The sequence below is a fragment of the Parasteatoda tepidariorum genome, chromosome 1 (genome assembly GCF_043381705.1).
Source record: "Parasteatoda tepidariorum isolate YZ-2023 chromosome 1, CAS_Ptep_4.0, whole genome shotgun sequence".
In the NCBI taxonomy this organism is placed as follows: domain Eukaryota; kingdom Metazoa; phylum Arthropoda; class Arachnida; order Araneae; family Theridiidae; genus Parasteatoda; species Parasteatoda tepidariorum.
In genome coordinates this window covers 70,142,666-70,160,055 of record NC_092204.1, presented here as the reverse complement: position 1 = coordinate 70,160,055, position 17,390 = coordinate 70,142,666, and the positions used below count along the sequence as shown (strand labels likewise).

The 17,390-nt window shown below is 28.3% G+C and overlaps 1 protein-coding gene across 1 annotated transcript in view; it reads right to left on the bottom strand.

Annotated features, from left to right (window-relative positions):
* LOC107437070 (VIR_N domain-containing protein) overlaps nt 1-17,390 on the bottom strand; it is a 60,353-nt gene that overhangs the window by 10,509 nt on the left and 32,454 nt on the right. Inside the window, exons 22-36 of the mRNA XM_016048954.3 lie at nt 16,959-17,105; nt 15,716-15,811; nt 15,552-15,624; nt 15,182-15,318; nt 14,405-14,513; nt 14,022-14,112; nt 12,315-12,521; nt 10,833-10,938; nt 10,058-10,132; nt 8,686-8,846; nt 7,628-7,919; nt 4,639-4,744; nt 2,315-2,472; nt 1,264-1,394; nt 1,107-1,183 (exon numbers count right to left, since the gene is read on the bottom strand). Of these exons, the coding sequence (XP_015904440.1) occupies nt 1,107-1,183; nt 1,264-1,394; nt 2,315-2,472; nt 4,639-4,744; nt 7,628-7,919; nt 8,686-8,846; nt 10,058-10,132; nt 10,833-10,938; nt 12,315-12,521; nt 14,022-14,112; nt 14,405-14,513; nt 15,182-15,318; nt 15,552-15,624; nt 15,716-15,811; nt 16,959-17,105 (1,966 nt within the window). The remainder of the gene's footprint in view (nt 1-1,106; nt 1,184-1,263; nt 1,395-2,314; nt 2,473-4,638; nt 4,745-7,627; nt 7,920-8,685; nt 8,847-10,057; nt 10,133-10,832; nt 10,939-12,314; nt 12,522-14,021; nt 14,113-14,404; nt 14,514-15,181; nt 15,319-15,551; nt 15,625-15,715; nt 15,812-16,958; nt 17,106-17,390) is intronic.

Genomic DNA, 17,390 nt, shown 5'->3' with positions numbered 1-17,390 from the left:
TTTTAAGAGATATTTATTTCGTTTCCATCTGCAGACCAGTGGAATTTGTGCTTGCGGTGATGCTGATGAAGATGCTGAACATATTCTTCTTCACTGTAGTCTGTATGCGAGTGCCCGAATGAATTTAAAGACTGATTTGAGACGTCTTTCTATTTGTTGGCCACCTGTCTTATCAGAACTGGTCAAAAGTATTGAAAGTTTTGCAGAATTTTGTTTTTAATGTAAATTTGTAAATTTTTCTCCTTTTGTTTTCTACTTACAACTGTAAGCCTCATGCTATACTTTGTGGTGCATGAGGAGTTTTAAGTCGTTTAAATAAAATAAAAAATTTAAAAAAAATGTGTGCAAATTGATTCAAAATTGCAGGTAAAAATTAAAAGATAATTTAATTGAGGGCTGACTAATGCATAATTCTTCAGATTGTCAGAGAGAGAGAGAGAGTAAACCACAAGATTTTTATTCAGAAAACTCAAATTTACCTAATAGGTAGAATGTTAAGAATCAGTAAAGCCTGTATAAAAATGATTACATCGTTACAAATTACAAAAAATAACACATCTGCATACTCATTGTGAACAAAAAAACTTCAACCGCCTTTTGTTCAAACTAAAAGCAAATATATAGAAATTAACCTTTCAACTCATAAAAAAAAATTCTTAAGAATATATACACATATGTTTAAAAAAGGTCAGGCCTGTAAGTTTTAGAAAATAATTTTGCATATAAATGTAACTACATTGGGACCAACTTCTAATGACATTCAAGACTTAAGGATGAAAATTGATACAATGGTAAGATTGTTTTAGAGTGTAGATAAGGATGAGTGTATAGTTTTAACATGGGTATCGTTATAACAAAGTGAAAGTGCTGAGATAACATTTAAGATAGGTCATGTATATTTAATAACAGTTACTTTACTCTTCAACTTTTATTCTAAAAATCAAAAATTATTCTCATTTATTTCTATTTTGATATGTATTACCACTATACTACAACTATAACCACCCTTGTAGAGTAAGTAGTAACACTCGACTTTTTTTTTTATGTACTTTTTTAGAAAATTATAATGGACATTTTTAGAAAATTATAATGGAAAATAAACTCACTAAATGGTCTTTTATTGTTCACATCCACAAGAGCTGGATTGATAAAGGGAGCATATTTTCTCTTTCCACAAATAGTGCTGTAACACAAAAAAATTAAAAAAAGATATGTGTAATATAACTTCATCAACAAATAAGCAATCTATGTATATATATTTACCTTATGCCTTTCTTTTTTGTCTTTAAATCGTTATCACCTTCTGTACTTAAGCATAAATTCTCTAAAGACAATTTTAAATTAAATTCAGGAGAGATATTCTTCTCAGCAATAGATACCAAATCAACAGTTACCTACATAAAACAATTAATAAAATTTACAGAAGGGTTCAAATTTTTACAAAATTGAATTAAGAAATAATTAACTAATAGAAATATTCTTAAAAGGGCCAAAAGAAAATATTTTTATTTTATTTTTCATTTTAACAGAACATAAAATTTAATGTATAATAAATAAAAAGTGCATAGCCGTTAATTGTTCTTTTTAAATAGTATTTCTACAGCAGTTTATTTATAATAAAATAAGTGTAGAAATATTTTTGTAATTTCTAACAAAATAGCTACAACTTTCAAGACGATGAGCAAATGGCAGTCCAAGAATTGTTCCTTAAGTTGAAGCAAATGCAGTATTTTAAAGTAAGTAAGAATGAAGGTGAACAAAAGAAGTCGAAACTAATAATTTGAAAATGAAATATAAAATTACCAGAAATTACACCTTCTACTTTTAATGTTTAAATCGTGAACATAACAAAACTTTATAAATGCAGAGTAATAAGATGTTGCAAAATCAAGCTTATTATTAAGCTATCAAAAATTGAAGAACATTGATTAGAAAATCCAGTTATAAAATTGTTTCTTACCTAAATGTAAGTAAAATCTAATATTTATTTCAATTAAAGATCCCTTAAGAAAAAAAAATGTATGGAACTTCATAAGATATAAACTTTCATAAAAAGATTTAATTTAAAAAAATCAGCTGAGCTTTGATCTTAAGATACGAAGGCTGGTGGATAAGAAAAGGCTTTATGGATTTCATATATGCTACAGTGATTTTATAAATGGACAGCTATAAAACTGTCCCAATTAAAAAAAAAATTTAAAAATAAAATAAAGTACATTAAAATTCTCTAGTGCATAGAATGTTTTAAGGTAAAAGTGACATTGAAACATATGTTGATTTTTATTTATAATTAAGGAATTATAAGCACTCTTACTTGCTCTTGTTCTTGATCGGCATCATCTGCTCCAGGTAGAGACAACCAATAAGCAGGACTTAGTCTGCCTTCTTCCACTTCACCAACCATGAAAATAGCCCGAGAGGAAAACTGTGCCGACTGACTTTCAGGTGCCGGAAGTACAGGTTCTACAACCTCTGAAATAATAAAAATTTACAAATTTTAAGTGCAAACTAAACAGTTCAAAAATGGTTACATAATTAGGTAAGGTTAAAAACAGATTTAATTTGAACTACAAATTTACTTTGATATACATGTATAATCTATAAATTATAAATCACAATAGTAATACCCAAAGATTACATGATTCGCATAACATTACATTATAAGATACCCAAATAAATTATATAATTTACCTGTCAACTACAAATAAAACACAGTTAACCTCATTTACTGCAAACCTGAATTTAATGAGAAAACATTTAGCAAGAAAATTTTTTATTAAATAATTGGCTTAATGTTAAAGCATCAAAAATAACCTGTCATTACAAGAATGGTTCTGATTCAAAGAAGAATTTTTCTGTTGAAAATTATTTAATTAGAACTTTGTGAAAAAAAATTGCAATTCACACCCAAAAACAATATTCAGAAAAAAGTGCAAATTTTTTTAAAATAAATAGGCATTAGTACAAATTTATTTCTTTATGTGCATGTTGTAATGTCTAATGATCACCAAAAAAATCAATCAATCAAAAAGAATTTATGAATTATTTCAATTTGGTGTAAATAAAGAAATTATAAAAAAATAAGCTGCGTTTGATCATTTTCTAGTTCATTTTTTAACATCATAGCTTTTATTTTTTGATAAATTGGGTCAACTCAAATTTACAAATACTGTGAATCAATGAGTGAATTGTCTTGATTGTATAATAAAAACAAAGGAATACATATTACTAGCATAAATAGATATATCATGAAGTAAGTAACAAAACAAAAGAGTATCTAATACAAAACAAAAATATTCCAGAACATTAATCTACATCCATTTCACAAATAAACAAAAACAAGGTCATTTTTTAATTTTATTTCACTAAAAAGAATTGAGCAAAAACTTTATTTTATGAAAATTATTTGCAAAAAATATGTTTCAGCTACTTTATGAGTTTACAATTATATGCTATTATACCATATATATTTTACAATTATTAGGGGCTGGCTGAAGATTCTATGTTCTGTTAGGAAAAATATAATCTAACATCCAACAAAATACAGAGAATCCTCCTGTTATGGACACTACTGCAAAACATGCGCCTCTCATTACGGACATATTTATATTTTTAATTCCCAGGGAATCTTCTGTCAATAAGTCATTATGTATATTCACCGCAAAGTAGACACTTTTGCCCTGAAACATTATTTTCTATTTCTTTAAACCGGATACTTGCAAGAATAAAACTATGCAACTTTTCACCATTTTTAAAACACATAAATTTTTTTCCTTATCCATAACTAAAAATATAGTTACGCTATTTCACTACTGAAGAATCAATCTTTCTTCTGTCATCTTGCCTTATATTTACAAAGAAAGGAGAGAAAATGATATGGACAGTGGCATCTTTTCATCTGGACCACACAGGTTATGAGACCTGCAAGTTGAAATGAAGTCTTAAATGCTCTCAATGCTTCTTCCCCACTGAAAATTTCTTTAATTTTCTTATCAATTTGAAGACGAAGTAGTACTTAACACAGTTGGGGTAGAAAAAAGAAAATAGATGTATCATCTTTGTGTTGTTCGTGTACAATGAAACATTTATTCAGACACTTCATAGATGATCAATTGTGAATAATCAACTCCTTAGGTCCTCATGCCCTACAAGTATGCATTGCTTTGCTTTCTTCTGTGAATTGTGGGAGGTTAACTTTCAAGGAAGTATTAACAATGCTTCCTATCAAGTGATAGGTAGCTGTAAGGGAGTGTAAACCTAATTATTGAAACTGACTGAGGACTAAAAGCTCTATCCAGTATATGACTAACTTGAATATCTGAGTTAATAGGAAAATTATATTAATTTTTCTGTAGCTACATCTAGAATTCTTTTTGAATAGAAAAATTTTTTTTTAAAGTTTAAATAAATATCCTTGTAGACAGTTACTGTAGATTATTTAATTATTTCTTTATCTTATAAAATATTCTTAAAACAATTTACAGTGGTAAATTTCTTTATTAGGGTACCTTTCCCATAAACAGACAATTTTTTCGGTCCCAAGAATGTCTGCTTAACCGAGGTTTCACTGTATTTAACAATTTAGGTTAAATTTCTTGTGGGGTGAAAGCAATAGATGAACAATATTAATAACAATACCTTTCTCTGATTTCTTTTCTTTAGTTAAAGTGCTGTTTAGTAGCGTGAGAAGAGATGAATTGCTTTCAATTAAACTTTCAACAGCATCTTCATCATTTCCAAATTCCTTCAAATAAATAATAATAAATTTTCTTGTTGATGAAATAATTATAACAAATATATAATATTAGCATAATTAATATTATATATCAGCAAAATTATATAATTCAGTAATTACATTGTTTTATGTCGCTTAAAAAATAAAATATAAACAAAAATTTTAATTCTCTGCTATGATCAGAACTTTAAAAAAAACAGTTAGAATAAAAATGCTTAGCTACAAATTTTTTTGCTAAAAAAACATTTCTTCAAATGCATGAAATTATTTAACAGTGTTTTCCGAAGTTCTTCCACCAAGGAAAATAAAAAAGCAACAGTTTACACTAGAGCCAATGTTACCATACATTATCTTGCTATGCAGAATTATCAGAGCCTAGGAAAGTACTCGTGGCTTAAATATTTTATAAGGTAACTTTTTTTAAAAATCACCGCTTGGCAATTTTTTTCACCTAGATAAAATTTATCAAAATCAATAAATTCTAAATTTTTGCAAATTTTTATAAAATTTCAGATAAAACAAATTAGATCAAAAATGCTTTTCATTTTCACGTAATTGAGGCTATCCTTCCCATTTATGTTTTGCACCATTTCTAGTATTTAGGCACAGGCTAAAGATAGGTTTAACTTGATCTAACAGTCATAAATAAAAACTCACATTAATTATAAAAATAGTATATTATTCACAAAAAGCATTATTTTATATGATGGCAAAGCCTTAATAAACAGCCCTAATAAGCTTCATTTAACAACTCATAGCAAACTTCAAAAATAAAAGTATGAAATTTTTTTTTTTTTAAATGATAAAACTTTACATGTATGCCAAAGAGTGGAAAAATTTTAATAAAACTCAAGAATTCTAAATGTTTAAAAAATTTTAACGAACACTATCTTCTAGCTTTCTTAATTTACTATGTTTACATAAGTACACCGGACAAAAAATTAGTCTCTCTTAGAGAAATCATTAAAAACATAATTTAATAGCATGTAACACCGCCTCTGTATTCGGTAACCACATGGATTCGGGTAGGAAGTGAGTCCAGAAGGTTTTTCAGGTACGTCAAATCCAGTATAAGCCACTCGTTCAGGATTTGATCGTGCAAATCCACCAAATTGCGAGGATGCTGATTTCGGCGTTTTACCCGTTATTCCAACATTTCCCACAAATTTTCAATGGGGTTCAAGTCAGATGATTTTACACTCAATTAGTCGAGATGTAATTCTGACACTCAATTAGTCGAGATGTAATTGAGTGTCAGAGCGTTCATAAAACCAGTAACATATTCTTCCATCACGATAAACTTCGCTGTTGTCATCTTTAAAAATAGGGGTATTGACAAGACACTCTTTATGAAGATGTTGACTGAAAGGCAGCATCTAATCATCCAAAATTTTCAAATAAATATATTGGTTCATGTTAGTGGCCACCACAGTGAGGGGGCACTATCTATAATAAGAAAAACGCCCCCAAAACATGACAAACCCACCCTCTGCTTGAACCTGACCCTACAGACAGGGATGAAATGCTTCGTCTGCTCTTTGGTGCACTCGACGACGTGAGTCTTTTGAATAAAGACAAAAACGTGATTGGTCAGACCATGTTACATTTCGCCATTCAACAACTGTCAATGTTCGAGGACTTCTAGCTCACTGAAGTCGCACAGCTTTATGTGCCTGTGTGAGCAATGGCCTCTTACGAGATGTTCGACTCTAAATGTTCATTGTATGCAACTCCCGTTGCAATTTTCTCACACTAACAGGTTGGAATGGCGCTTTATTCATTAACTGAAGCAATTCCTGCCGGGTTTAGAAGTCATTTTGATTGACAAGTCGGGAAACACGTCTCCGGTCCCTTTCATGCAGGATCTTTTTCCAACCACAATTCTGACGTCTTTCGTGACCACATGTATTACACCACTACTTGCAGACACATAGAACAGTTCGCATTGAAACAGTAACAAATTTAGCTACTACATTCACCGTATGACCATCGGCACGGCCAAACACAATTCCCCCTTTTTTCCACTCTATCACATCCTTATACTTCGCCATAATTGCACACAATTTCCACTTCAAACAAAAATATCTCACTGATAGCTACTTGCCTTTGATCACGTTGAAGCAATGTGCACATAGTTGAGCACGCTACCCAACCACTATGTCATCTAACGAAACTTAATGATTCATCAGTGCTTGCGCTCTAGGGTGACTAATTTTTTGTCCGGTGAGCTTATCTTTGCTGATCAGTGAAATGGCAGGTTCCATTTACAATTTTCACTCTCACCGATTGGCACTATTTTTCAATAGATTTTTTTGTTGTAAAATCAAAGGTGTAACCCCATTCTTAAAAAAAAATTGTTAGAGAGACTGACCAATAAGAAATTTCTTCTCAAACTCACACTACAAAAAAGTTTGAGAAGAACAAGACCTCAAAGCAATGTTGCTAAAGACAGCAGAATCAATGCAGAGCTGTAAAGCAGTAAATTTATGAGAACATACCAGCCACCTGCTCGATGTGACTAGTTCTGAAGGTAAGAAAGGTACTTAATTCTGAATTAAATATATCAACTACCTTTGCATCATTTTAAAATAAACATACAGTTTTTCTTACTTAGATTTTATTTTTCTTTCCAGTTTACAAAATTTCTTTAAAAATATTCTAACTTATCCTAATCATCTTTTCAAATTTAAATAATTCAAATTAAGAATTAAAAGAGAAAAAAAGCAATTAAGATTCCGATTTAAATAGTTTATTTCAATTACTCACACTTTGGTATAAGTTAATGAAAAAAAAATTTATTTATTTTTTTAGTAAACATTCATAACTATCTTTTAAAACAATTAGATTTATACTTAATAGCTAAAAAAAATTATTATAGAAATCAACATTTACTTCTAACTGCTTAGCAAGCTCTGTCACAGGCTGGAAAGGCGCAGGTAATTTAACTTCTTTCTCTTTGTCTTCTGTTGGCGTGCAGTCACCTCTTAGAAGATCTGCTAATTCTCCACTAGATAAAAACATGGTTCTTCCACTTGGAGCACCATCTTCAAAACTGCTTTCCATCAGTCTTAAAAATTCTAAAGCAGTTGACAAAGTAGACAAACAGTCACTGGAATCTTTACTAAAAGACTGACTAAACCGGGTAAATAAAGAGTAAACTGCACCAGGGTGTTGTTCCAATCCCCTATGAAAATAAACATTGCCACAGTTTCTATACCAAATCGATCACTCAAAAAAGGATCTTAATGATACTCTAACTGTAATTTTTATTTAAACACAAAATAAAATAAAGATATGGCAGTTATTTCGCTATTAAATCACATTACTTATTATAAACTTGATCATCATTAACAAGTGTTATAGTGGATTAATATTAACAACACTATCATATGTATTCATTAACAAAAGATACAAGGCCGGGATAGCCTGGTTGGCAGGGCGCTAGATTCACTTTTGTGAAAACACGAGTTCGAATCCAACCAGCCGAAGATTCATGTTGTAAATACTGACTGTTGCAGGTTAAATCTGTCGAGTCACTAAGTTCTCCATGTTCCCATAACAAATTATATCTCAGAATATACTGAATTGGAGATTGATCGTTCTCTGATTCAGTTTAAAATTATGATCTGTGGAGGAATGAATGGATATATGAGTGGGTCCGCCCTATAAGACTGGTATGACACATGGGCGTGGCACAAGTTGAATTCTGGACCATAGATGGCGCTACTGGAAAACAAGAACAATCCCACCCTTTGCCTTAATGGCCTATGATAACAACAAAAGATACAGATGACTTATGTACTAATATTGTATATTAATATCTATAATCATATTGTGTTTGCATTTATAAAAATAAAGAATTAATTTATACCAAAAATAAATTTATCTTTTCAACCTATTGAGGGTTATCTTTTTCTCTTTTTTTTGCAATGAAATTAAGAAAAACATACTGTTTAATGTAATAATATCCATAGTCGTATTCTGTTAGCATCACTAAAGTTCGTAGAGTAGGTAGAAGTGAAGAGTAGCTATTTGTATGACAACCAATATGTTGTATTAATGCACCACAAATTAAAGGCATTTGCTCTTTACTAGGTAGATTGCTGGAAAGCTAGAAAAAATAAATAAATAGATATGTTATGATCAAAGAGATTTTTTTAGTAATAAAAATCAACTATGCTTGTCATACATTTTAATAAAAAATCAGACAGTTGGTTAGTGATTGACTAACCATTGCTAACGGGCAGCACTAAATTTTTTAAGAAAAAGAGAATTTGATGAAAAGAGGTAAGCCAGTTAAGAGGGGATATTTTCTTTATTGATATTGTTATAAAATAATATCTATTTTAACACATGAGAGTTTGAGAATTTTCAATGATATTTATTAATAAAACTTTATTTTCCGTACCCACCAGTTTAGTTAACAAATTCAGTTTTAATTAATCAGTAGCTAATTAATTATTATTGTAACTTAGAATGACCTGTAACCTAAGAAAACATAATTATATGTACATTTTTTATTAATACATAGTACTGATTTATTATTTTATAGCAGTATAATCATCTTTTGTGATAGCTAAAGATAGAAAACAGTATCCAGCACCACAGAGTGGTCTCTCATCAACTCCCAGGGAAATAAAGAGTTAAAGTGAAAAGTACCAATTAGGAAATGATTTTATAAATAAAATGTTAACTCGCTAATTTAAGAGAAAACATGGGATGGGAATGGCAGAAAGTGCTTTCGGATCAAGAAAAAATCGGTTTTGGATTTTTTTTTTTTTTTTAAAGATTGAAATTAAATTCTGAAAATATCAAACTAACTTGATATGAAATGTATACATATAAGAAATAAATTTTTGAAACCTTAATTGGAAAAAGTATCTCTTTAAAAATTAGAGTGTATAAATTTCGAAACATTTATAAATGGGCAGAGAATCTAATAATATAACTATTTTCAAAAGCACAATCAAAGGTTTAGTCTGAAATTTTTTTTCAAATCCTTCGATTTCAATGCTTCAAATTCCTAAAGATCTAGAAGGTACTTATTTTTTGCATCCCTCAAGAGACTTTGTAATAAAAAAAAGATACCAGAGAGAGCTTAAAGGAAATTTTGCTAAATTTAATGAATAGTAATGTTTGCTTAATATTTTTTCCATTTCTTACTGACACATTTTTCAAATGAAAAAATTCTTGTTATACTTTATATTTTTAAGAAAAATATATTAAATTAATCATTTTAGTATATCAAAATATATAAAAAGCAAATGTGCTTTATTAATAAGTATCTAATATTATTAACATTATGAAATAACTAATCCTTACCACTTCATTAATAGTATTTCCGCTTTCAAAAGTTATGAAGCCAATATCTGGATCACAAAAAGATTGCAAGATAGACTAAAATAAAATCGATTTCATAGCATATTAAAAAATCACCAATAAAATATTAAGTAAAATACAAAAAAGTACCAAATACAATAATAGTCAAAAAATGAAAAATTTTTATTAAATAAGAATTAGGAAACATGGTTAAACATAACATAAACGCATACAATATCATAATATAGTAGCATAACATATACTACATAAGTAGCAAAAACTTTAAAAACATAATGCCAACTGTTATGAATCAATTATTACCTTTATTTCTTCATTGTGAAGAATTTGAGTCATTTTTGTCAAATCATTATCTAATTTGTCCATAAAAGTTTTTCATTTTTTTATAAACTTCTTTCAGTTATATACTAGCTAACTTTTTTGTCATTAGAAAAAATTTTATAGTTCACCACTGAAGTGAAATATCAAAAAAATCATATATAATCCTTAAGCCATCAAAACATTTATTGCTTTTGAAATGCCAGAGCATAGGTTGAGTAAACACTCTTACTCAAACTGATTGCCTTAAAAAGTAGCTTTACTTGCTGAGTACCATAGTTCATTAAAAAAAATTCCACGAAAATTCTTAATAAATTAGTTAATAATTCATATATTGTGGTTTTAAAAGAAAAATGTAGATTTCTAAATTTAAAGTTTGAGTGACCTCTAACAGATAAAGGGGATTTTGAAAAAAAGAAATAAATGTATTAAGTATACTTACAACAATACATTCTTGAGATTGAATAACAAAAGACTTTTCAGATGGTGTATTGAAAAGTTCCAAGATGAGAGGTAAAACGTCAAGATACTTTTCGTCAGTTTTTATGCTAAAAAGAGTATAAAAAATTGAATCGTTTTGAATTTTTATTACATTTAATAGTGTTTGATAAAAAAAAATTTTAAATACTCTTGTATTAATGGTTTTTTTTTAAGTATAATGTATTAGTATATGATTCTGCTTCACATTCTTGGAGGCTTTTCTACATAAATTTTAAAATTTTAATGTTTTTTTTTTTTTTTTTTTTTTTTTTTTTTTTTTNAAATTTTAATTTTTTTTTTTTTTTTTTTTAGTTCTCCTATCAATTTCTTCAATATTTTTTCAGTGCGCAAAATAAAAAAAAACTAAAACTCCAACTATGGATCTAGAGATAAGATTATCACAGACTAACATGCTATCGTCATGGTTGATACGAAAAATGCTAATTTACTAATATAAATAATATCGAGTCATGAAATCAGATACAAAAAAGTACTTAGCATAAACTAAATAAATAAACCTTTTTTCCCTTAACAAATTGGAATTTTTTGCACTCAAAAAGTGAGATAAAAAATTTAAATATCGTGTTTTGTTGTTTGAAATTATACAAGTTATTTAGTAAAATTTTGTATAAAATTAACCTAGTTTAAAATAAGTAAATAGAACATAAAATTAAAATTACACATAAACTAAAATGAAATATTATAAAAGAAAATTAATTAAGATTATAATTTTAATAAAATTTGTATTATTCATAATTAAATTAAAGGAAACTATAAATAATCTTTAAACTAACATTTTTGCATTAAATTTTCCTTGAATAAACATGCATTATGTAATAAAATTTAAATTTTCTGAAATCCCTGTGAACATATTTAACAGAATGCTGTAAATACCCCTTAAATATGATAGACCAAAAACTCAAATCCATCAACAAAAAAACATTTTATTTAAAGAATATTTGTATTTAAAATCTTATTTTTTAGCATAAAAAATCTATGGCACAGATTTGTTACTATAGGTTTAAATGGTCTGAGGAGAACACCTCTTTAATTCATTATTACCTCAACCATTCATTATTACCTCAAACATAGTACTGGATAATCAGATCATTAAACCCAAAACTATTCAAATGTTTAAGTTTTTTTATTTTATGCTCAATGTTATCGTTTTACAAAATCTAAATATTTATTGAAGTAGAATTTCAGAAATGCAGCTTCCTTTCATTTGGAACATTTTTCAAATGATTTTTATTTTAAAGAAAATGCAATTACAAAAGTTGTGTGTTTCATTCTTTAAATAGAATTTTTCAAATTTTAGAGTACTTTTAATAGTTTTACTTTTATTAGTTTTGATTTTTAAGCTTAAGATTTATAGTATTTTTTAATATTTTATCCCCTCTATCCATTCAAATATATGAATAGGAAATTAAGTAGCGTCACATACCTTCCTTTCATAACATGCAGAAGAGGTACTTTAAATGAAGCATGAGAAACAAGATAAGCTACGAGATTTAAAATTCTGGCAGTTGTAGAAGTGGGAGTCTTTAGCATAGGTTTTACTTCCTGAATAGTAGCAGGAACTGGATCCAAGTTCTCCTTTTGATCTGGTGGAGGCAATAGTAGTGTTTCTAGCAAGGCATCTAAAACAGCTCTGAAAAAAAATTTAAATGATGAATAATAATTACTTAACAATTAGAATACATTCATTTAAAAGAAAGCGTCTCAAATGTTTGCTAAAAAAAAGTTGTTAATGAAGAAACTCCTTTTAAAAAAAAGTATTCAAAATTTTAGGATGACAATTCTTCCCTTTCATCACACCTGCATAATTGTTTGCTTCTACATTAGATATATAAAAAAGCAAATGATGAATGAATTAAAAAAAATATTATAAAAACAGACCATTTTTTATTTATGAAAGAAAACCATTTTTAATGAAAGCGGATGTGATTCCACATCAGGCAAAAATTGCAAATTGCCTTTGAGGAATCAGAATGCATTCAATAAAAGATATTTTCTTCAATAGATATCAAAAAAATAAACATAGAAGATGACAAAAAAAAAGTTTTGTTTGTAATAATTCAGGCATTATCTGTAATTATGAAACAATTATTTTTCATAAATAAGCAAGAATAATGAAAATTGAGAAACAAAATTAAATTTTAGAAAAACTAACATGGCAATACTCTGAAGATTATTTATTTTTAAACCAAATCCTCAGATTACGGAAATCACAGTTTCCTCTCACAATTCCTGGTGAGTACAAACCCTGCCCAACTCAGTTTCCTCAGTCTTCAGAGCAATGCAACTAACCTTCCTTTATCATAGAAGATTATCTTCTAAAAATAGTAATCAAGTACATAATACCCGATTCACCTTTATAAATTTCATGGTAGGAAAATTTATATATTCATTTTTTTATAACATAATTCACAAGAGTCCTTAAAATTCAGAAACAAGTTTGGTAGAATTGATATGATAGTTTAATTACTTTGTGCACTTTTTGGATGGTCCCACAGCTTGCAATTCTAGAATTGTTAATTAAGATTTTTGATGGGAAGCAGACAAAAAAGCAGAATTCATAGGATTTACAGAAAAGTGATTTATCTATATTAAATCAAATGAATGAAAGAGACAAAACAATTTTGAAGTGACGGCGCTTCGTTACAGTTGACTATCTTGAATTCACATGAGAAAACTTAATTCATGAGTGATATCCAAGTTCTAGGATTGTGGTACTGATCTATAAATAGATTAGTCCACTAATGGAGCTTTCCAATGATGTGAACATTGAAGAAAGCCGCTGATGTGCAAATTTAGCAGCCATCAAAAGTTTATAATCAAAACATTTTCTTAAATTGGTTTTCAAATCATTCAAAAGAGGATAAAATATTAAAAAGAGGGACAATACGGACTTTAGAGGAAAAAGAGGACCATTTATGGACCCTGTATTTTTGAAGAGAGAGAAGTAGTTGAAAGTGTGCAAAAAATAAATAAATACCACCTTTTCAAAATTAGCAGTTCAGTGAAACATTAACTTAAAAAATAAAAAAAAACTGATTTTGAAAAGCAATTGAAATAAGTAGAATTAAAAATTCAAAATAAAAAGTAATAAAATTAAACAGTGAATATTTTAAAATGTAAATATACTAACCTAACAATAAATGAAGCTGTTGGAGCAGCTAAATCAGCTAGTTGAACACATACGCGTCGCAAAAGTTGTTGTAGTGGATGGCAGCTTGTAGCTGAAACAATTTAAACATTCAAAATGCTGAGAAATATTAAGAGAAATTAACAATCAGATTTGTTTCAAACAAGCCAACTATGCCTTTTTTTTTAAATTCTAAATGTTAAATGTACATTTGCATTTGCAGATCTCAAAGCAAAGTTAATATAAAAGGTTTCACTGTCAAAAAAAGGGACATAGTTCTTTGATTTTATAAATGTTATTGCTACACAAACCTTTGAATTTTAAACAACCTGGTATTCACACAACATTTGCATTAAAAATGAATGAAAATAGTAGTACTGACTTACCTGCTAAACTAACTATCACCTCTTGAATAGTGCTGCTCAGGGAATGTAAATGAGCACTCCACAACTTACGATAATTAACCATTTTAACAATCTCGTCATCAGAAAGAGGCTAATTTATAATGAAAGCATAAAAACAAATTAGTATAATTCTTTTATTATGATTATGCATAAGCAAAGATAAATATTTAGAAAAGCAAAAGTAAGTCCTCACAATTTAAAGATATTGAACATGGAAAATGAATATTGCTTATACATGGTATTCTAAACAAAAAAGGGCCTGTTTAACACTTGACTCCACCTGGTGGCATTCCGATGTCAAGAGAGTAACAGGAGTGGAGTTTGGTATCATTAGGTTAGATATAGGTTTTTCAAAATATGAAACACTTCCATATTTTTTCAATCTGAAACATACTATTTTCTCGACATACCTCAATTTGAAACAGTTTGTACTCCACTTTAAATTTGCCATTGCAGTGCTATTTGTAAATCAAACAGCAATAACTTTCAAGTTAAATTAGGGTATTTTTTCCCATAGAATCCAACTTTGCATTAAAAGAAAGCAGTTACAATTTTATGTTATTCGAACCCCATTCCGTGAGTTTGGGGGGGGGGGTTGAGTTTGATATTATTGAACACAATTTTAAAAAATGTTTCCTGTTTGCAGTTTTAGATATTTGTTCTGGCTCATCTTTCTTGATTGATATTTTATAATTTCCAAACTATTTGGTCAACTTATGTTATAAAATAATTTATTTTAAAACCAAACAAACATTTTACCTCTCTTGTCTGCAATGGCAGAGGTAATGGTAACAGTTCAGACAATACTGTTAAACCAGTAACAAAGTTACTAGGAGATAGACTTATAAACTTCAACACTTCCTGGACCATTTCAGTCCATAAACTTTTGCTCAGAGCTGTAAAAGAAAAAATATCACTTTACATCAAGTTAAAACAAAAATAATCAGTAATAAACAGCGCAAAACAAACACATAGCTAATATTTTCACTTTAAATAACTACTAACAACTTTTCAGGAGAAAAAAACTTATTAATAAAAATTCTATAGAATACTGTTGGAGACCAGAGATGAGTTAGCAAAAACTATTTTCAAGTGCATAATATTTTTAACATCAACAAAAAAAACATACCTTCTTCTGACTCTGCAGATCCTAAAAATGGTTGTGTATAAGTTAAAAGTGCTTCAATAATTTCAGCTTGAACCTAAAAAATTTTAATCAAAAATAAATCAATATTCTAATACTCAATTACGTTTTAAGAAGTTAATAGTAAAATTAATTAAGTAAATTCTTACCATCTGGGAAAGTTGGTAAGAAAAAGATGTAGGTGGCACAAGAAGCATTAGAGAAAAAACTTTTAGAAGAATTGGAACAGCTGTTAAATCCTTGAACTGCAAAAAAAGATTATAAAATTAAGAATTTATATTCAGAAAGTTATACGAAATAACATTCAAGTTTGGAGTATGATTATTTTAAGATCTAAAATGAAATATTAAGCATTATAACTGATAAAAATTAAGATGTGAGAATAGTAATTGGAAACAATGTAAAGTAAATTCTAGCAAACGCCTTTTTGGCTAAAAGTAATACATATTACTTAGTAATACATATTACTTAGTAGGCAAACTACAGATATAGTCATATGCACCAAAGATAGTTTTAAAAAATTACATAAATTTATAAGCCTTAATTAAGTCAAATAATTAAAGGAACTCAGTAGTTCATAAACTAGATTCATATTCATAAAGAAAGCTACACAGCATAATTTATTTTTTCCTTGTTGTTGAAAAGTCAACCCAATTTTGAGATTACAACTATCAATGCTTAATTCCGTAGCTTTGCAATTTTGAACCCAATCCAGAAGACAAGGGTACTCCTGGGTCAAGCATTTGGTACACCTTTATTAATGAAAATAAAGTAAAGATGATCTAACATTAAAATCATTTTAAATAAGAGGCTTGCAATAGTATAGAAAATATCTTAAGTTTCTGGAACTAAACAAAATTTATTCAGCAGTGTTTTGAGTCTCAACCTATCTATTTTTACGAAAAACAAGACAATTAAATGTTCAGCTTAACCCACTGGCAGTTAAGGAAATGGGCAAAATTGGGAGAATGTTTCTCCCCTATCCATTAGCATGGAAAAACCGGTTCTGCTATGCAGAGAAGACTGCAGGTTAAAATGCGACTTTTTACGTGCAGAACTGTCAGTGGGTTAAAAAACATTTTAATCCAGAAAAGAGGCTTTAAAATCTAATATGCAGATAAAAAAAAAATTTTTTAATAAAAATAACATGTAGTTTTGATAGTTTGATTTTAGTTGAATAAAGCATAATCAATGTGAAAAGAGAACATATAATGTCATAAAATCAGAGATATAAACACTCAACCAATATAATGTTAGCACCTTTATCAGTACCAAAATCGAAAAGGAAAATACAGAAATGCAGAAGTTATTACATACAAAATTTTTGCTTATTCAAATTTGTTTTGATATTCTCAATTTAATAAACAATAATTTCTATTAGATAAAACTTACTTCTGTGCCCCGACTTGATATTAGGTGAGCTAAATTTGACTTCATTATGAAAACAGAAGGTTTTATAATGGCAACAGTTAAAACGCCTTGCAAACCAACTAAAGCTGGAGACTGGTGTGATGGTTTTAGAAATGTATCACAAATATTCTAAAAATAAAACAATACTTTTTTGTATAAGCAAAATATAAATTATATTTCAGAATGCAATACATAATACAAATTAATTTTAAGGAGAAATTAAAATTATTCTAAAAATACTATATTTTAATACTGTTTAGAACATCATTTTAAACTCACTATATCTTATATAACAGCCCAAAAAAAACTTTAAATAACATTTAAAATAGAATAAACAAATGTCACCAAAAACAATAGAATACATATGGTCTAGTTTTATTTATTGAGCTATTGGGTAAAAAATTAATAAGAAAA